At 44.9% G+C, this 20862-nt stretch overlaps 1 protein-coding gene across 2 annotated transcripts in view; it reads left to right on the top strand.

Annotated features, from left to right (window-relative positions):
- Positions 1-20862, top strand: part of PPIP5K1 (diphosphoinositol pentakisphosphate kinase 1) — a 44265-nt gene that overhangs the window by 6550 nt on the left and 16853 nt on the right. The window contains exons 12-28 of one of the 2 annotated variants that reach the window (XM_040620519.1): positions 106-181; positions 326-435; positions 519-601; positions 769-900; positions 1067-1188; positions 1481-1663; positions 4914-5055; positions 5245-5468; positions 5783-5910; positions 6122-6236; positions 6400-6507; positions 7153-7269; positions 7425-7589; positions 9430-9579; positions 10206-10296; positions 13174-13299; positions 19255-19392. In XM_040620519.1, coding sequence (XP_040476453.1) covers positions 106-181; positions 326-435; positions 519-601; positions 769-900; positions 1067-1188; positions 1481-1663; positions 4914-5055; positions 5245-5468; positions 5783-5910; positions 6122-6236; positions 6400-6507; positions 7153-7269; positions 7425-7589; positions 9430-9579; positions 10206-10296; positions 13174-13299; positions 19255-19392 — 2210 coding nt within the window. Of the gene's footprint in view, positions 1-105; positions 182-325; positions 436-518; positions 602-768; positions 901-1066; positions 1189-1480; positions 1664-4913; positions 5056-5244; positions 5469-5782; positions 5911-6121; positions 6237-6399; positions 6508-7152; positions 7270-7424; positions 7590-9429; positions 9580-10205; positions 10297-13173; positions 13300-14010; positions 14074-19254; positions 19393-20862 lie in introns of those variants that run through there. The other variant, XM_008702161.2, reaches the window with a different exon arrangement.

Here is a 20862-nt window from a genome sequence, read left to right as displayed (position 1 = left end):
TCCTAATTTAGACAGATAGGTTTTTGTGAGGGAGATGGGGATGGGGCAGCTCCCCGAGGTTTTAACTGTCTCACCCCATACTGAAGCTTTTCCTTATTTCTTCAGGTTTTTCAGTCTATTTGAAAAACATGGTGGCTACAAGACGGGTAAATTAAAACTGAAGCGGCCAGAGCAGCTACAGGTAACCTGGTGAATCTGGCTGGGAGGAGCAGTGCTATGGGAAAGATAGAGAATATAGATTTGGGGGCCTCAAGGAGAGGCCAGGATGAAAGGGTAACTTGCCAGGACTTGGCCTCCTGCACGGATATCCTGTTATTTCCTCTAGGAGGTGCTGGATATCACAAGGCTGTTATTGGCTGAACTGGAGAAAGAACCAGGTGGTGAGATCGAGGAGAAGACTGGGAAACTAGAGCAGCTGAAGTCTGTGCTGGAGATGTGAGAAAGGGAATGGGAAAGGGGAGCCAGTGACAGTGAGAACTGGGTGCTGGGGTAAAAAGTAAACTGAGTTTATCCTGCAGGTATGGTCATTTCTCAGGCATCAACCGGAAGGTGCAGTTGACTTACTACCCTCATGGAGTAAAAGCTACTAATGAGGGGCAAGGTGAGATATAATATGCCCTTGCCATTACCATTCAAGTCTCTTATTCTTAAACCTTTAGATGACTTCTACCTCAAATCACCTTTCTGGGCTCCAGAGAAGACCTGCCAGTTAGACGTCCCCACTATTTTCCTTAGATTAGACCTATTCACTCTCTCTTATTCCTGCAGACCAACAGCAGGAAGCCCTCACCCCGTCTCTATTGCTGGTACTGAAGTGGGGTGGAGAATTGACTCCTGCCGGTCGTGTTCAGGCTGAGGAGCTGGGGCGAGCTTTTCGCTGCATGTACCCTGGAGGACAGGGTGAGTATTTTGGAGGTCAATAGCAGGGCTTGGATAAGACGATTAGAGAATAAGTTGGGGGAATGAACAGATAGAGGCAATGGGGAAGTTAATGGGGGAAAGGGCATTCTTTCTTCCATGTGGGTATTTATAGCAGTCCATTCCTGGTGCTCCCCTTTACCCCCAGGTGACTATGCTGGCTTCCCCGGTTGTGGGCTGCTTCGTCTCCATAGCACTTTCCGCCACGATCTCAAGATCTATGCCTCTGATGAGGGCCGTGTCCAGATGACTGCAGCTGCCTTTGCCAAGGTGCACACTTAGAGTTCTCCCATAGTCCCAGCTTCCATTAGGTAGAGAAACGAAGAGTTTGGAGAACTAGTTGGAAAATGTCAGGATGTTTATGTGCTGACTCAGAGAAGTTTCTGCTTGTATCTGACCCATTCTATACTACTGAGAATGAGCTGAGAATAATTAGTGGGGGTAGGCCCCTTGATCTGTACCTCTCCTCTCCAAGCCAGTTCCCATTTGATCTCTGGGACAATCTAGGCCTAGAGGAAGTAGATTGGAAGGAAAACTAATAGATTTTGTGCTTCCTCTCCAGGGCCTTCTGGCTCTAGAAGGAGAGCTAACACCCATTTTGGTACAAATGGTGAAGAGTGCCAACATGAATGGGCTCCTGGACAGCGATGGCGATTCCTTGAGCAGCTGTCAGCATCGGGTGAAGGCTCGATTGCACCATATTTTGCAGCAGGATGCACCTTTTGGTCCTGAGGATTACGATCAGGTCAGGCTCTCCCTATATTTGTGCCCAACATATCCCCATCCCAAATTCCTAGAATTCTAATAGTGATCAATAATGGTACTTACTACATGGTAGGCACTGCTTTCCATACATTATCTCATTTAATCCTCACCCTTTGAGGTAAGTATGGGTCTACAATCTCTTAACCACAATTTCAAAAACAAAAATTTGGCACCGAGATTTATTTGGTAGCAAAACCTGACATGATAAGACTATTTCTAATTCCTGTTTATTTTGTTTAGTTTACATAGTCATACATTGTGCTGCAGAAATATAAATGTGTTTAGTTATGCCCTAAGTCCTGTTGGAGATACTATATATCTTGTGGCATATGTACTATATTAACTTCCTAAGGTCTGAAAAAGTCTCAGTTCCAAAACACAGTGGGTCACAAGGATTCTGAATGAAATAATGTTTCAGTTATTTATTGATGCATAAAAAACTACCCAAAAGTCAGTGACTTAAAACAATATTCATTCTATTATCTTACTCATAGCTCCAGGCTCAGCTGGTCTTGACTGGGGTGTCTCCTAAAATTCCCCAGATACTGGCCAGGTTTGGGGGCTGAAACCATCTGAAGGCTCAGCTGGGTTGCTGAGATGGCTGGGCTTTCTCCTTCTTCTTGCTATCCCTATAGTCTTAGAGCCTCTCCTCTCTACGTTTTCTCCATGTGGTTTCTTAGCACGGTAACCAGACTTCTTAAATGGTAGCTTAGGACACCCTAAAAGTAGAATCTTCTAAGCTTCTTTTAAGATTTTGGTTTTTTTATTATTTTTTAATTGTATTTATTTATTTCAGAGAGAGAGCACATGCACACACGCTTGGGGGTGAGGGGCAGATGAAGAGGGGGAGAGAGTCTTTTAAGCAGACTCTGTCCCGAATGTGGAGTTCAACACAGGGCTTGATCTCACAAACCTGAGATCGTGACCCAGCCAAAACCAAGAGTCAGACACTTAACCGACTGTGCCACCCAGGCACCCCTATTCTTAAGATTGTGATCTCATGGTTGTGAGATTGAGCCCCACATCAGGCTTCACGCTCATCAGGGAGTCTGCTTGAGATTCTCTCTCCCTCTTCATCTGCCCCTCCTGCTCGTGCTCTCTCTCAAATAAATTTTAAAGAAGATTTTATTTTTAAATAATCTCTACACCAAATGTGGGGCTTAAACTCACAACCCTGAAATCAAGAGCTGCGTGCTCCACCAACTAGCCAGCCAGGTGCCCCCTTCCAAACTCTTTTGAACATGTGTAGGCCCAGAATTAATTAATACAATGTAACTTTGTGGTTTCATTGTTGTTCTTTTTGTTGTTGATTGGTTAAGCAGTCACAGGGCCAGTGCAGATTCTAGGCAAGGGGAAGGTGACAAAGAATTAATGACCATATTTAATCCACCTTAAGAATTGTGGTCTTGTACTACTTTTCTCCCATTTTACAGGTGAGAAAAGCTAGGCTCAGAAGAATTTAAGCAACCTTAACAAGGACACCCAGCTAGTATGAACCCAAGGAGTCTAACCTGAGATCCCAGGCTGTTAGCCACTCTAGTGTACTGCCTCACAGTATTAATCACAGTGGATGCCATTACCCAGTGCCGTCTTTTTTCCTATGTATCTGGCCATGATTGACTGGGAATCATATGCCAGACTGATTTTATACCATCCTACCACTGGTAGCTCATTTCTGATGAGTTCTTTCTTAAAGAAAATATTTTTTTTAATTGCAGTACTGCTTGAATCATTTTTTTTTAAAGATTCTTTTTTTCAGTTATATTTAAGTAATCTCTACACCCAACACGGGCTTGAATTCACAACCTCGAGATCAAGAGTTGCATGCTCTTTGAGCCAGGGGGGTGCCCCCACTTGAATCATTTTTAAGTGTACAGTTCAGTGGCATTAAGTATATTCAGAGTATCATGTAACCATTTCTGATAGGTTCTTAAGTGAGCACATTGCTTGAAGAAAGTCATTTTTTGTGTTTTTCTCTGAGCAAGACTTGATAAGGGCAAGACCTTGCTCTCTTATATTCCAATCCATTGCTCAATGTCAAATTCAAAAAGCTAAAGCACTTTTTCTTTCTCACTTGCTTCTTTTTGTTAGCAAAAAGGACCTAGTTGAATGTGTACATTCCACCCACAGTCCTCTTTTCCCTTCCCCATTCTTCATTGACTGTCACTGTCCTGAAAGCTTGATCTGGAACCTAGCTCTGAGGCAGGACCTCTGCTCTAGGTCAAGCTAGCATTTTGTTAAGAGGAATAAGATTTTGTTATCTTTGTTACCCACTCACGAAACATTTTGTGGGGATTTTGAAGGGTTTTGGTGTAATCTTTATTCCCCAGCATTTTTTCTTTCTTTCTTTCTTTCTTTCTTTCTTTCTTTCTTTCTTTCTTTCTTTCTTTCTTTCTTTCTTTCTTTCAGAAAGAGAGCGCACTCAAGCAGGGTGAGGGGATGGGGCTGAGGGAGGGCGGAGAGAGAATCTCAAGCGGGCTCCGCGCTCGGTGCAGAGCCTGATGTGAGGCTCAATCTCATGACCCTGAGGTCATGACTTGAGCTAAATTTATAAGTCAGACGCTTAACTGACTGAGCCACCCAGGTTCCCCTATTCAGTATTTTCCATGTGTATTTTATTTATTTATTTATTTTGAAGATTTCATTTATTTGAGAGAAAGTTTGGGGGAAAGCAAGAGTGCATGAGCAGAGGGAGGGAAAGGGAGAGAGAATCCCAAGCAGGCTGCATGCCCAGCGCAGAGCCCAATGTGGGGCTCAATGTCACCTCCCCAAGACCGTGACCCGAGCTAAAACCAGGAGTCAGATGCTCAATCAACTGAGCCACCCAGGTGCCCTGACCGAAGTTCTTTTATTGGGGGTTCTAAAATATACATGGGGGGTGCCTGTGCTGGACATGGAGCCTGCTTAACGTTCTCTCCCTCTGCCCCTCCCCAACCCTCTCTCACCCCCCCTCCCCCACCACAAAAAAAAAAAAAAAAAAAAAAAAAAAGAACCTGGTTCTGTTTTATTTCCTCTGGATTGCAAAACTTTTACCCTCAACCCTTTTTAAATGACTGTGTTAGAGAAGTCCCCTCATCCTAGAACTGATAGTATGCCCTGTAGCCTAAGAATCCTCATTGGAGTAAGCCTATGAGCAGATCTTACTTGTGGGTAGTTTCTGTAATAAGCTCACAGGATTCTGGGCAGTTGACACAGAGCCTATCTTGCTTTTCATCTGTCTGTTCACATAGCTGGCTCCCACTGGAAGCACTTCCCTCCTCAACTCCATGGCTGTCATCCAGAATCCCGTGAAGGTCTGTGATCAGGTATTTGCCCTGATTGAAAACCTCACTCACCAGATCCGGGAACGGATGCAGGACCCGAAGTCTGTAGGTAGGTATGAATAGTACTAACTTCCCTTCAAGGTTTCAGGTATGGATGGGTTCCTCAGATACTCCTGTGTCGTCTCCTAAATGTCTGAGACAAGGCATTCTCATCCGCCTGATTCTATTGCAGATTTGTTAGGGTCTTTTGTTAGAGATAAATTCTTCGGTTCTTTCTGATTGTCCATCTTCCTTCCAGACTTGCAACTCTACCACAGTGAGACACTAGAGCTCATGCTACAGCGTTGGAGCAAACTGGAGCGTGACTTTCGACAGAAGAGTGGGCGCTATGATATCAGTAAGATCCCTGACATCTATGACTGTGTGAAGTATGATGTGCAGCACAATGGGAGTCTGGGACTTCAAGGCACAGCAGAGTTACTACGTCTCTCTAAGGCATTGGCTGATGTGGTCATTCCCCAGGTGTGTCTCATAGCCTAGGGGTATGGGCACTGGGAGAAGAAGGGGAGAAAAGCAGAAAGGAGGGATGGTGTGGGAACCAGGGGAAGGAAACTTAGAGAAAGAATAAGCTGAGTTGCTATAGTTCTCAGGCTCTGCTCTGGCTCTGAGTAAGTGCAAGAGGCTAACTGAGGAGAAACCTGGAGAGGGGGAATATGGTGGATATGCAAGAAACCTTAGACCTGAGGTGAAGAAAAACATCATCTTGGGCCTAGGAGTATGAGGCAAGAGGGAAACAAGATTCATTGACGTACTTATTCCTGGCCTGTGGCCCCTAGGAGTACGGGATCAGTCGGGAGGAGAAACTGGAAATTGCTGTGGGCTTCTGTCTTCCACTGTTGCGGAAGATACTACTTGACCTGCAGAGAACCCACGAGGATGAGTCTGTCAACAAGCTGCATCCCCTGTGAGGGAGGGCTGGGAGGGGTGCTGGATGGGGGGAGGGTCATGTCGGGGAGCCCTTGGGGGAATTCAGGCTGGGACAGCTTGGGGAACTAAGAATAGAAGGGATCCGGGGCGGGGGGAAGGAGAGAAGTGTTTGAGATGAGAGGAAGGAATTTGTGGAGGGGTGGGAAGAGGATTATGTGACAGTGTGTATGACTTAGCTCTTATCTTAGGTACTCCCGAGGGGTGCTCTCCCCAGGCCGCCATGTTCGAACACGTCTCTATTTCACCAGTGAAAGCCACGTCCACTCCCTACTCAGTGTCTTCCGTTATGGGGGACTTCTTGATGTAAGGATCATGTTCAACCTATGAACATTTTTTCCCCAGCATTTTTTTACTCTCCTCCTCATGTTTCTTTTTTCACTGTAAACTTCCTGCGTTCTCGTTGTCTCCCTGCCCCTTCCCTGACTCCCTTGTCCTTGGGCATTCATTTTCCCCTTATGTTCTGTAGGAGACCCAGGATGCACAATGGCAGAGAGCTTTGGCTTATCTCAGTGCCATCTCAGAGCTCAACTATATGACCCAGATTGTCATCATGCTGTATGAGGACAACACACGGGTGAGGAGCTAACAGCGTGGGGTGAGGAGGGTGCCCTTTCTTTCTCCTCCTTCCCATTCTAGAAAGAAACTTTCATTTATAATTTGTGGGTGTGATACCCAAGCACAGCATGTCACAGAGAGGAGCCTGGAGCTTCCTACAGGAACAGAAAAAGTGTTTGGGGATAGTGTTGAGCCAGAGAGATACCATAGAACATAACTCTGCATTAGGGAGCGTATAGAATTTGAGATGATGTTATAAGGAGTCTTTTTCTCTCAAACATTGTTATGCCTTTTTCATCTGGCTCCACAAAGATATGCGTGGTGTAGTATGTATGTATGCTGTATGTGTGTATTAAGTGGGCTGCTGTATGTACTGTAGCAAAACTGAATTACTGTGGGAGATGGATGGAAAGAGTTGTGGAACTGGGGGTTAGAAAGCCATGTGGTGGTGGATCTCAAATGCTGGGGGTGAGGGAATGAGGATCCTTTAATACTTGACTATAGTTAAGGGGGAGCTCCAATAGATCAGCGCCAGAGTGGAGTAAGATACTGAAGCCTCACCCCTGCGAGGCTGTATCCTGAGTTCCTCTCTGTTGTCCCTGCGTGGTCTTCCACCACCATATCCAACTTTTCCCACTGCCCCTTCATCTGTTGATGCCCATAGGATCCCTTATCAGAGGAGCGGTTCCATGTGGAGCTACACTTCAGCCCTGGAGTGAAAGGTGTTGAGGAAGAAGGCAGTGCCCCAGCTGGCTGTGGATTCCGTCCAGCTTCTTCTGAGGTGGGTCCAAGTGCTGGGATTTCAGATTAGAGGCTTTAGGAACCAAGTGATGGGAAACTTAGAAATAGTACAGGGAGGTAAAAGGATTGGGGAGTCTGGGATTAGGAGGCTGGAGGCCATTAACACCTTTCTGATCTGTGCCTGTTGGTGGGTAGAACGAAGAGATGAAAACAGACCAAGGCAGCATGGAGAACCTGTGCCCAGGGAAGGCATCAGATGAACCAGACCGGGCATTGCAGACTTCACCCCAGCCCCCTGAGGGCCCTGGCCTCCCGAGGAGATCACCCCTCATTCGTAACCGAAAAGCCGGCTCCATGGAGGTAATGGGAGGGGCTTGGGAGAAAGAAGTGGTGAAATTGCTCATAGGACAATATCTGTGAATCCTCTGAATCCCCTTGGGGGATTCTTGGGACCTTAAGCAGAGTCGTCCTGTCCCTGGTGGACATGTTTTACTTAATTTCTCTTCACAGCTGGTCTCCCAATAAAGCTCCTTTAAGCTGGTTGCTACTTCTGAGATTAAAAGCGATATGAGTGAGAGGTGCCTCGGAGATAGGATTTTAAGAGATGAGATTGAGGAGGAGGCCTCTGGATGGATTTGAAAACGCTGTTCTTTAAAAGGAAATATAGTGGAAACAGCATGAACTCTGGGCTAAACACCCAGTCTGATACTTAAAAGCTGTGTGACCTTGGAAAGGTAACTTCTCCAAGCCTCAGTATTTCATCTGTGAAACACAAGTAATATATACCATATAGATGCTCAGTAAACAGTAACTGTAATAATAAATCAATAGCTATTAAAGGCCAGGCTCTCTCCATCTCTTTGTTGCCTTGGATAAAAGTTATAGCTCAGACAGGAGCAATTACGTGATGCTTTAATATCATCCTTTTAGGGTTATCTGTACTCTTCCCAGATAGGGAAGCAAGTCTGGAGGGCTCTCTGTCTTCCCTCTGTTCTGTTGAGGAGGGTTATCAGCCTGGGCCTGTGTCTACTATTTTTGGAGTGTATCTCTAGGCCTGGTTGTAGTTCTCTAGCCTAGAAGGAGGAACTATTATAAATGTCACATTGTGTCCAGCTAACTGTGCTGATGTTTTTGTTCAGGTCTTTTTTCTTGGAAAGATTTTTTCCATCTTTGGCTCAATGACACTCTTTTTGACCCCGTGATTCATCCCTGTCTCAGGGACTCTGACTCTCTGCTTTGGATCCTGCTTTGACAGATAAATCTACTCACCTGGCTCTGTACCAGCTCTCCGTCTTAAAGGAATCGGTCTTTCATTTTAGGAATATCTCAGAAGAATCGGTGACTAGCGTATATAGGTTCAACCAGAGGTTTACAGTTCAGATTTTGGAGAAAGCTGAGAAGACAAGCTACAGTCTGTTTTGGACTTACTCTTTTCTTCCTGATTATTTTACAGTATGTTTGGTGCAATGAATACTCAGAGCTTCTTTAGGAGGGGCATGCATCATTTTCTCTTTGAGGTGTAAGTTAACTTAGTACCGCGGGACACTAGTACCCTGCAGACTCACGCGGAGAGATCAAGTGGACAAGAATGATGTATAATCTCCCATCTGTAAACTGCTTCTCCACATTGAAATGTCTTCCCCATTCACATGGCCTGCCAGTCTCTCTGGCACTGTTGTGCTTAACCCCTTTTTTCCTTCTGGTTTAAGCAGTCGAGAGACAAAAGCAGAGCTCTCTGTGTATCATCTCTCAGACTTGATGAGTTGGCTTTTTTCTTTCAGGCCTACAGGAAGCTTCCTGCTGTAATCACGTTTCTTCCTTTTAGTTCCTAGTGTTGCTTATACCATGGTTCATCCAGGATGGTGGTTGCCCAAGATATGCTCCTCAGCTTTGCAAGAAAATCTTCTCTCTATTCCTTGGTCACACAGCCTTTTAATATTAATATTTCATTTCCTTATTCTATAGGTATAGACATGGTATTCTTACCTTATCGACTACAACTCTTCCCCCCATCCCTTCTCTTGTCATCGCATATTTTTGGACAGTTTTAGAATACAGAATCTGTGACCTTCATAGCAGCTGTGCCCTAGGTGATCATCCTCTCAGTCCTAGAACTAGCTCTACCCAATGGGCACTGGGGCTTTTGGGAGCCTGGGAGTTAAAGGAGCTGTGACCGGCTTTCCACCCGGTCTGATTGCAGGTCATGAACATGCAGTGCACGGGGAACCTGGACCTGATCCCCTTGCGGGGGCGGCGCCGCAGGAGGTCAGGAGACCTCCCCAGGCCTTCCCCAGCCATCGGCCTACAGCCCCGGGCTGTGTCCACCACTCACCTGGCATCCTGCACACAGGTGTCCCTCCCTACTTCATCTTCCTTTCTTGCCTCTGTCTTTGCCTTTTGGGACCTACGAACTCAGAACACTATCTGGGGGTGGTGGGGTGTGTGTGTGTTGGGATTTGTGTGATTAGGCCCTTGTAGCCCTTTTAGAAATCTGTTTCATGTCTCCAGACATGGAGGGGAGGGTTTCTTGGTGGAGATAAGAAACGAGTGTGGTTGCCATAACCACAACTGTCCCATGGAAAGAGGAAAGGGTAGCCAGACTTTCCTTCTTATCACGGCTCATTTACTGTGATTGGCTTTCTGAGTCCTGTGGAGTGATAGATAAGATTAAGGAACCCTTCTCTGCTGAGAACTGAGAATGGTTGAATAATGACTTCTCAGATTTGGGATAGAAGGGCTGTGGGGACAGGCATCTTGGAAATACAAGTGCCATCTGGTATATAGGATTCCCTGGACAGTTCCCTCTGCAAAGCACACTCTCCATTCCCTTTTCATTCTTCTTCCCCCATAAAAATCCTTTGGTTCTTCCAGACTTTCTGACATTGCTTGGCTTTATAGGGGCAGGAATTCAGGACCTGGGTTTTAAACTTCTTGGTTGAGGTAGCAAAATGGTAATATTAGAGTCTTTTTCTCCAGGTGCTTTCTGAGACTTCATCCTCGAGGCCTGGTGGCTACCGGCTCTTTTCATCTGCACGGCCACCAACAGAGATGAAGCAGAGTGGCCTAGGTATGGTTTTCCAGCATTTCACCTGTTGTTGGGAAGGGGTGTTTGTCTGTTCCAGAAGGTTTAATTGTGGGAAACCTTGGTCACAGGCATTGGGGTCATCTAGTCAATGGAATTGTCGGGTGGGGCTAGGGAGGATGAATTGGGAGAAGCCATGTTTAGGTGTGAACTTTGATCCCAGGTGATTGTTTCCATTCCAGGAAGGTATTTGTCTTTCGGTTTTTTACACCAACCCCCATTTCTCTGGCTCAAGGGCATTTTTCTGGCTTCCCCTCTCATTCCTTATCTGTCCTCCCGGTCTAGCCCAGACCTTAAGGGACCATGGAGACTCTGATACTTCAGAGTTATCAGAGACAAAACTATAAATAGAGGTACTTGTGACCTCCTCATAAGTGTCCTGTTCCTCATTTGGAGAACTTGTGCTATGTCTTCCTCTGCGACCTATGTTTATTGTATCCCTGCTCTGGCCCCTCCTACCTCCATACCCTCTCCTTCATCCTCTCCTAATTCTGTAATTTTTTTTCCTTCCTTCCTGAAATTTGAGGGACATATCTGAGACTGGTGTAGTGGCAGAGGCTTCTCTCAGGACTTTGAGGGACTGTCTCTTGATTTTTTTGATTCCTGGAGAGGGGTGGAGAACATCATTCAACCTTTCCTAAGAACACAGACTGCAGGAAGGACCAAGCCTCAGAGGGTATTGTATTCTTTGGGGGTGGGGAGTGGTCCTCGGGAGGGGCTGTCTTTGAATACAGGGCCTTGTGAGCCAGTAAGTAAAACTGGCAATTAGAGACAATTGTGTGGGGTCTGGACTTGGTCCTCTGGCTTCTATCTTGTCCTCTTATTCTCTCCATTTAGCTCCTTTCATTTTGCTGTTACTTTTGTTCTTGACACCCCATTTCTTGGCTGCAAAATGGTTAGCTTTTGGACCAGCAAGCGGGAAAAAGGCCTTGATAACTTTCCTGGCTAATTTTATGGGAGTAGGTTGCCTTCTAGATCCCTGAAATGAGGTAGATGGATTGGGGCATGAAAAATAAATGACAAATGCATAGATCTGTGACATGGACTTCTCTTCCCAGAAGTTTCAGTAAAGAATCGGTTTCAGGTAAGCTGGAAAGGAGGATAGTTGTGTCTAGCCCAGTTAAGTGGGAATGCTGTCAAGAACAAGACAGAAGTATGAATGTGGGACTGGTTGACAGATGGTGGTGGTAAGGTAGACACTACCCTCTGAGATGATCCTAGGACTGGACAGGGCAGGATTGGCAGGACTGCACCAGAAAATGATTTAGTGAAGGAAGTAAATGTAGAACAAAGCTCGGGTGGTCTGGGATAAAGCCAGCTAGTTTCAGCTTCTCTGAAGAAAAGTAGACATATTTAACAGCCTTTATTACTCTGGAACCCCATTCTAGAGCCTTTCTACACATGAAAGGTAGGAAAAGTTGCTGCATAGAGCAGCAGTCTTGAATTCCAGATTATTAGCCATCTGAGCTTTCTTGATTTCTATAGTGACCTTGAAATGCTGAGACCCCTGAAACCATGGCCCTTTCTTTGTGGGCTCAGAGGAAGTTGACCTTTTTTCCATTCTGTCCATCTCTGCTATGTTAAGTTCCCAAGCCAAACCCAGGTTCTTGGCTAAGATGGATTTGGGAGTAGAGAGCCAAATCCTATAAACTTGGGTATCAATCTTGTCTCTTCTCTCCCACTCCATCCTTGTGAGCTATAGTAAGAGAGGGGACTATAGAGTCCCAAACCTATTCTCAGTCGTATTTCGAACATTGACTGGTTTATTTGCTGAGATTTTTAAAGTTTTATTTACTCCTGTCATTGGCAATAGAGTTCCCTTTGCTTTCTTCAAACTCATATGTGTAGGCATCCGGCTTTGAGCATAGGGCTTATAAGGCAACTTTTGAAAGCAGAAAAAACATGGCTTTTTTATTGTTTCCTATTTCCCACGTCCTCCTTCTTAATAGGGCCCTCAGCACATAGTAGGCATGCTGTCCATGTAATCACCTGACTCTTCACATGTCTTTCAATTTGTGTCCGTCTTCACTTCAGAAACAATGCTCTGTTTATTCTTGACAAAAAATATAATTATTTCTTTTCTAACTGAACACAGTTGGTCTTCAGAATCAGAAGACCTGGATTCCAGTCTAGTTTAGCTTCTGACAAACTATATGACCTTGAGCAAATGAGATCCCTTTTGAATCTCTGTTTCTTTACCTCTAAAATGAGAAGATTGTACTAGATGATCTTTGAGTCCCTTCTAGCTTTAAAAATTCAGTGAGTTTCATACTTCTTTTCTTGGGAAAAGTGAAAAAGGCCTAAAGAGAGATAGAAGGAAGGGAACGTTGGATTAAAGGCTTAGGAGGAAATGAAGAACTTAGGAGGAATTGGAACTTACGTGAACTTGGAATTTGAGCTGAGTGCTCAAAACCTAGTCTCTAGTTTCAATCAAAGTTCTTTCCTTTTAAGTCTATAAGGGACTATATTTCTGGGTTCTTCGAACTCGGTATCTAGGGTAAGGAGCACTGAATTAAATCTGGTGAGATCTAGAGAAATCTACCTATTCTTTTAATTCCTAAAATGTACCTGGAGAGCATAGTCTACCCCTTTCAGTAACTTTGAGTCCCCTAATATGACTAACCCTGTATTTGTAGTGGCCTCTTGTATCTACCATGTAGATCTTAGCAAAATCCCTACCTTGCTTGCCCAGTGTAGCTGTGGACAATAGTGAAATCTGTTTGTGGTTATGTGTAGTGGCCACATAGTGGTGGCTCTGAGTGACTATGTGTGTGTGTCTTCATGTTGTCATGTGAAGTTATGTATACTTCTGTGTGGTAATTGCAGCTTTGTGTGGCTACTAATGCACTCCCGGCCTTGCAGGCTCACAGTGCACAGGGCTGTTCAGCACCACAGTGCTGGGTGGCTCTTCCAGCGCCCCGAATCTTCAGGACTACGCCCGCAGCCATGGCAAAAAGCTACCACCTGCCAGTCTGAAGCACCGAGATGGTATGTGGGTGGGTTTTGGGGGGCAACTCATTTCTTCATTTGTCCCCCAGCACAGGCGCAGCTCAAGAACCATTTATACTTAAGATGGCACTGACACTGGCCTTACAACAAGTTTGCTTCATCAGTTATAGAGGGGAGAAGAAACCTAGACCCCATCCACGCCTCCATTTGCATTCCCTCTCAATGCAATAAATACTACTTATTTATGCTTATCCCTTCATGATCTCCCACATACAGCCCTGCTACATCAATTTACTCCACCTTTATATTCTTTCCTGGATTCTGGCCTGTAGGAGTAAGGACCAAGGAGGATGATCCATGGTCAGGAAAAATGCAGTGGAGTCTTGATTCAAATCTAGGAAATCAGGGATGGGGAAGTTGCTCAGCCAAGTCAGGAAAGATGATATGGAAAGAGACTGGGGGAAGGGATGAAAGGTTTTACACAGATTTTATTTCCAAATGACCAGAAAGAGGATGTGGTGGTGAAATTAGGGTTGTTTGTGGGGCCATATTGTGGTAGAGATGACACACAGATTCCTACAAGGAGATTATACCAAAGGAGAAGACTGAAATGTGATAGTCAGGAATCTAAGGGGGGGTGGGAGCAGGTCATATACTAACTGTAAAGAACAGAGTATATTGCGGGCAAATTCCAGAGCAGAGGGTGGGGACAGCGGTGGGTATAATCCCCATGATGTCTTTTCTCCCCAGAGCTCTTGTTTGTCCCGGCCGTAAAACGATTTTCTGTGTCGTTTGCAAAGCATCCGACTAACGGTACGTTTGCTTCTGACTCAGCGTCATTCCCCCTCATTATGTCACCTCCAGACACTTAACCTCTGAGTTCTGACACTGATTTTGCCTCTGCCTTCCACTATGTTGACAACGTGCTGTCTCCGAATGAACCACTCACTAAGTGTCCCTCTTGGGGCATACCCTTTGTTGTGACAAACTTTAGTCTTGGCTGCAGCCTGGCTGCCCTATCTGTGTGGCAACTCAGGGACTTATGTCCATGGTCACCATCATCACCATTCTGTCACTTTTTTCAGCATCATCCCCAAAATATTAATTAAACCATTCCTTTTCCCATCACATGACTGCTGGGTTTTGTACAAACATAATAGTGGTTCTCTTTCTTAGGAAGAGAATAGTATTTCCTGTATCATCTCCATGTCTTCTCCCCCCCCCCCACTCCTTAGCTTATACAATTTTGATCTTCCTGTTTTTTCTCCAACTCTTAGTTGGAGTAAATGACTAATTTGTTTCTCTTATGGAGCAATGCTGCTGCAGTTCCCGGTTCCCAAGCATACCCCTAAGGGTACTGGTCTTGAGTTTATAGTTTTCCATCACCATATTCCTATCTCCTATCATTGTGTGTACTTTATGTGGCTCTTGTGCTCCTGACATCTGCTTTATGTTACTACTAACTTAGAGCCTGGGCCTAGAAAACAGGAGCCCAGATTGATTTGGGATAAAGAGAGAAAGATGGGAGTAGGAGGCATTGGGAAAGGAAAAGGGATTGCACCTTGAATTATACAGCGTGAGTTACCAGTTTCCCTGTAGCCACAGCCTACCTAAGACACCACTATCTCAGAGTAGCTTGAAGTGGAAATTGAGCTGTCTCCTGGGAATTCTGGGGGAGCTTAGGAATGAATAATATTTTGAAAATATTGAAGAACTGGTCTGGCCATACTAAGGTGGGAGAGTTTAGAGACCTGTGTAAACCAAAACCTGAAGGGCAGTGTTCTCTTTGTAGGGCATGGCAGGGGAACCCAGGGCTTACTCCCTGTTTTGTACTTTATATTCTTAATTTCTCTCTGCCTTGTATCTTGTTTTCAATGTAAATCCAGTTTTCTTAGACATGGTTTTCTTCTGTCCAAGCATTAAGTCTCTCCAAAGGAAGTAAAATTAGCCTGGCTTTCTGACTGGAAGAAACTCCTTAGCCAATGGCAGCTGCTAGATTTTAGCCCAATCAGGCCATACCTCTCCACTAGGCACTGTTGAAATTTCCCTAGGTTGGCTAACCCCACCCCCACCCCAGCTCCCATGTGTCCCTGTGATAGGAGCTTCTCTTTCAGAGTGGCATGGCTGTGCCTACACATTTAGTTTCAAATTCTTCTGGCCTTCCTGTGCCACAGTCATCTGCAGAGTAGAACCTCATGCACCTGTCCCAGCCCTACAGCCTGGGACTTGGACTTAGGAGATGTGTTACTTAGAGTATACAATATAGTACTGGAACTTGGGCCCCTGAAATCAGAGTTAAATCACTGATCTGCTAGTTCTTGGGCTACGTGAGAAAAGATCCAGATCCATAAAACAGATCCTCGAACCTACGTATCTCTAGTTCCCTGACGCCTTGATTAGCAGCTTCACCAGCTGAAAAAGAGATGAATTATTTCTACCAAAAGGAAGAGAAGAAGAAAGACCTAGATAATTTAGTAGAGTACAGGAGAGTAAATTCAAGATCTCCTCCGACACCCTGCACACTTCGTCAGGGGCCTTCTGGCCATTGTTCTTCTTGTACTTGAGTTTGGAAGCAAAAGTGCTTGAGAAACCAGAATCTGGGATCTCCCTGTTGGTATCAGGAGAAATTTGGAGCTATTATGTCTCTTGCTGAAGATTACCTAGATTTAATTTGTCCCTCAGGACAATGAGAGCTCTATCCCATGGTCACATCTTGCTTGACTGACCTAGCAGTTACAGAATGGATGCTCTGTCTACAATTGCCAATGGCAGATTAGTGACAACAATATGCACTCTACTGTCCCATCATCACCATCTCTTGGCTGTGATGTCTTGCTTTGAAATAGCAGCTGGAAAACCTGGACCTAGCTTTGGAAAGGAGGCAAGGCAGTGCTGTCTCCTTACCTTAATGAGAGAACATCTCTCAGCCATCCCTTCCTGTATTCCTAATAAGCTTCTGTCACATCTTGTGACTACACTGAGTATACAAGTATGGCCCATTACTAAACTGCACGCTGAACTCACCAAAGTAAACTAACATAGTGGGAAAGAGACTGTGGTTCACCCTCATCTGGAATGTTAGAGTACCCATTGGATTTACCAAGCCCATTATTTTCTAGAGTACAGTTAGTGCCTGGGTAGAGCTGAAACCTCTCCTGACTTTCAGACTGAGGTCTCTGGAAACCATAGTCTCATAAGATCACTCTGTGGAACCACTTCTGGTCTGAGAGTTCTGAGCGGTCATCTTTGGCTACCTGACCTACCTTCTCTATACCAGTATCGTGTCATCAGGTGTTAAGACCCATACTTTTTACCTAGGATCTTTTCCTTACTGGTTTCTTCTATGCCCCTTTCCACATGCCTTTCACTGCCTTCAACAGTTTGCAGTTGAATTGCATATATCTACAAAGCTTGCCAAGCAGCTAAAATTATAAGTGGTTCAGGATTGAAGCTTTTCCACTCACCAGCTGAACAAAGTTAGACTCACCAGCAGTGGGAAGAAAATACAAAATTATCTAACTTCTTTTGGCTTCAGTAATGGATACAGAGTCCCCTGAATCCTGAGATTTATGCCAGCATTTCTTTAAAATCTGTATATTTGGACAAGAGTAAAGGCTGATTAGTCAGCATCGTCATTTTCACATATTGATTCTGTTTTTTACATATTCTGTTTTAAAGGACCTTTATACCTGGTGTCCTGTCAATCTCCTTTGCCATCTACCTAACACCAGCCCTGTTTGTGGCTATTTTAAAGTCTGGTCCAGAAGGCCTGGCCTGAACCTTTAGGAGCCTTTTTAGCTTCAGACTTTGCCTTAATACCCTATACAATTCTTGACCCTCTTCTCTAAGTGACTTTGAATCTTTGCGTCTCTATACCAACTTTGTAGATACATTCGTCTGTGAAGCAGGCCCTAAGTAGAGTTTGTCCAGGAATGAACAGGGACACTAGAACTCTAATCAAGACTCCAGCCACAAAACTGCCAGCTTACCCCCATCCAGAATGATGTGATTGCTGTCTGTAAGCACCGATTTAATTATGCCCAATGGAAGAGGGGAGGGCCTTGCTGTATGATGAAGCCTCACTAGCCCCTTCTTTTAGACTCAGTGTGATGCCAACACTCTTCTTTCCTGCAAGAGATACCCAGTTGTTCTGACCATCTCTGCTTCTCTCTTAGCTCACCTTGGAGCTGAGTGGCCCCACCTCCCAGTAATGCTTGTGCCACTCAGTGCCCCCCTCATTGTCTCTCCCTCTTCTCTTTCTTTATCTTTGTGCTTCCTGCCGTGGTCCCCCCCATCCCCTCCAGAGCTGCTGGATGACCAGCACCCTGTGGTCCGGTTGCTGCGCAGTTTTTCCTCTGACTGTCCAGGGGGCCGGCCAGTTTCCTTGGATGCCACGCTGGCGCATCACCTGCACCAGTGCTCCTACCACCTGCGCCTCTTCCGGAACTGGCTGCGCTCAGGCCAGGATGACCCCGAGTGCCTCTACGGTACCCCCTGCCACCAAGCTGGCTGCTGCCACTACCCTGGCTGGGCCTGACTGCTTTGCTTATTGCACTTCTGGCAGGAGAGTCCACCTGTTCCTTTCTCCTGTTTACCCTAAGGTTATGTGACTTGCATTTAGTTGCTTGGATGTGGGATTGGAGCCAGACTGCCTGGTAGCTGTAGCATTGGCTGCTCATCCCCTTACTGTTCTCCTTCCTTACTGCCTCCTAATGTTACCCATTCCCAGTTCTATTCAGTATAGGAGTGGTCTTTTGCCCTGAAATCTGTTCTTGTCTCTATAACCCTCTGCTACTACCATCCTCAAATGCAAACGTTTTTCTAGCCACTCTGAGGAGCTAGAGACTGTACTTCTCCTATGCTCCTGCCACAAAGAGTACAGGGGGAAATTGAGGCACAAAGGTCTTAATTGAATCTTTGAAGCAAACAAGGGCCAGAGTTAGAAGATGGTCAGGTATAATCCTTTTGAATTACAGGTTTTAGTCATTAGTGAACAGGAGGCTATGTCTTACATAGATATTGCTGTCCTGCCTACTCTTAATTTCTTTAAAGAGTTATAGAGAGACATAAGAAAGATTGGGGGCTGAAAAAATGCTTGGGATGTGTGCTTCTTGATCCTCCAATGGGGGACATTTTTTTTCATCAACAGGCCCTGGGATTAGGGTTATATATTTAGGTTTACCCTTTACCTTGACCAGACTGGTGAACCTACATTGGAATTGTTGGGTTCAGACAGAGAATCAGTATTTATTCTTCTTCCTAGGGATTTGCCTCATTTTCCTGATGGAATAGAGAAATCCTAACAAGTCTGGGGTTTTCCAGTGAGAGCAGAAGGGAGAAGCTTTGATGTGATGGAAATGACCAAGAAAGAACTTCCATCCCCATCCTGTTCATGCATGTGGTTTTCCTTGGCTGAGCTTCATGTGTATTGCATGCACTCCAGCTTGCTTCCAGATATTCTAGCCTTTCTACCCATATCCTAAATCTGCATGAATCCTTCTTCAGATTCCATGCCCTCCTCCTTTATCCGGTTCTCTTTACATGATCCCTGAAATCTCCTGTTTCTTCCCAGCTCCATGACCTCCCTACCTCATTTAGACCTTCAATTTCACCCCTTACCTCTGGACTTCTGTTTTAGTATATGTGCTGCCAAAGCGAGCACTGGACTTTGGTTTTATTCCCCTAGAAAGAGCAAGAGAAATGTAGGTGCTTACCCTATTGGAATTCTGTTGATTTTTCTGTGGGTCATTGCAGGCTCTCCATGGGTAGGATGACAGGTGATTTGATTCACTTGGAGGCCTTAGCAGGTAGACTTCTTAAAAATCTGGAGGTGAGAAACAGACACCTGTAGGGGCTCTAAAGAGTTCCCTCTCCTGAGATCTTGGATACCCCATACTCCAAAAGCCACGGCTCTCAGGGACTCCATGCTTCCTTGGACAATTGGGGTATATCTGGCAGGAATAACATTGACTTTGCCCATCTCTTTTCTAACAGGATTTGAAGGGTGTTCCATGGTGCCTACCATCTACCCCCTGGAAACACTGCATAATGCCCTTTCCCTGCGTCAAGTGAGTGAATTCCTGAGTAGAGTCTGCCAGCGCCATACTGATGCCCAAGCACAGGCATCTGCAGGTATGGAGAATACTCTTATCTTGTACCCCTGTCTCTGTCCCTACTCCTATCCTTCCTAGAATGTGAGTAATAAATTAAATGAATTATATAAATTAAATATGTAATAAATTAAATAAAGTAAATAAGTTAAATTTGGGGATAGGCACTCCAAAAAGATGCAAAAGTAGACTTGAAAATTGTTTAATTGCATAGGCCAATTCAACATCCTAACTTCCCAAGTTAATTTATAAATTTAATGAGATTCTAATAAAAATGCTGATGTTTTTCTAAAGTCAGACAAATTGATTTTGAAGTTGTCACAGAAAAATAAACAAGCAAGAGTAGCCAAAGAACACCCTGAGAAGAGTAATGAAAAGTTGTTGTTGTTTTTTTTTAAAGATTTATGTATTCATTTGAGAGAGAGTGAGAGAGAGCACGTGTGTGCACCTGAGTGGGGTGGGAGTGGGGGGGGGCGGAGGGACAGAGAAAAGCAGGCTCCCCGCTGAGCAGGGAGTCTCATGTGGGGCTTGATCCCAGGACCCTGGGATCGTGACCTGAGCCGAAGGCAGGCACCTAACTGACTGAGCTACCCAGGCACCCCAGAGTAATGAAAAGTTACTAGCCCTATCAGATTTTACAACATTGCATAAAACTTCTATAACGAAAACACTGTTGTATTCATACATGAATAGACGGATCAATCAAACAAAATAGAAAATTTAGAAATGGATGGAAGTTAGCATTTCAAAATATTGGAGGAAAGACAGACTTTTTTTTTTTTTAATATTTTATTTATTTGACAGAGAGAGAGACAGCCAGCGAGAGAGGGAACACAAGCAGGGGGAGTGGGAGAGAAAGATGCAGGCTCATAGCGGAGGAGCCTGATGTGGGGCTCGATCCCACAACGCCGGGATCACGCCCTGAGCCGAAGGCAGACGCTTAACCGCTGTGCCACCCAGGCGCCCCAAAAGACAGACTTTTTATTTTTATTTTTTAATGATTTTTTATTATATTATGTTAGTCACCATACAGTACATCCCCGGTTTCCGATGTAAGGCTCGATGATTCCTTAGTTGTGTATAACACCCAGTGCACCATGCAATACGTGCCCTCCTTACTACCCATCACCAGCCTATCCCACCATTCCCTCACCCCCCTCCCCTCTGAGGCCCTCAGTTTGTTTCTCATAATCCATAGTCTCTCATGTTTCATTCCCCCTTCTGATTACCCCCCCTTTCTTTATCCCTTTCTTCCCCTACCGATCGTCCTAGTTCTTATGTTCCATAGATGAAAGAAATCATATGATAGTTGTCTTTCTCTGCTTGACTTATTTCACTTAGCGTTATCTCCTCCAGTGCCGTCCATGTTGTAGCAAATGTTGAGAACTCGTTCTTTTTTTTTTTTTTTTTTTTTTAAAGATTTTATTTATTTATTCGACAGAGATAGAGACAGCCAGCGAGAGAGGGAACACAAGCAGGGGGAGTGGGAGAG

Source organism: Ursus maritimus, unplaced genomic scaffold, assembly GCF_017311325.1.
Source record: "Ursus maritimus isolate PB19 unplaced genomic scaffold, ASM1731132v1 scaffold_35, whole genome shotgun sequence".
Classification (NCBI taxonomy): domain Eukaryota; kingdom Metazoa; phylum Chordata; class Mammalia; order Carnivora; family Ursidae; genus Ursus; species Ursus maritimus.
Note: the sequence above shows the minus strand (reverse complement) of the source record. Positions and strands in the feature narration are given on the sequence as shown.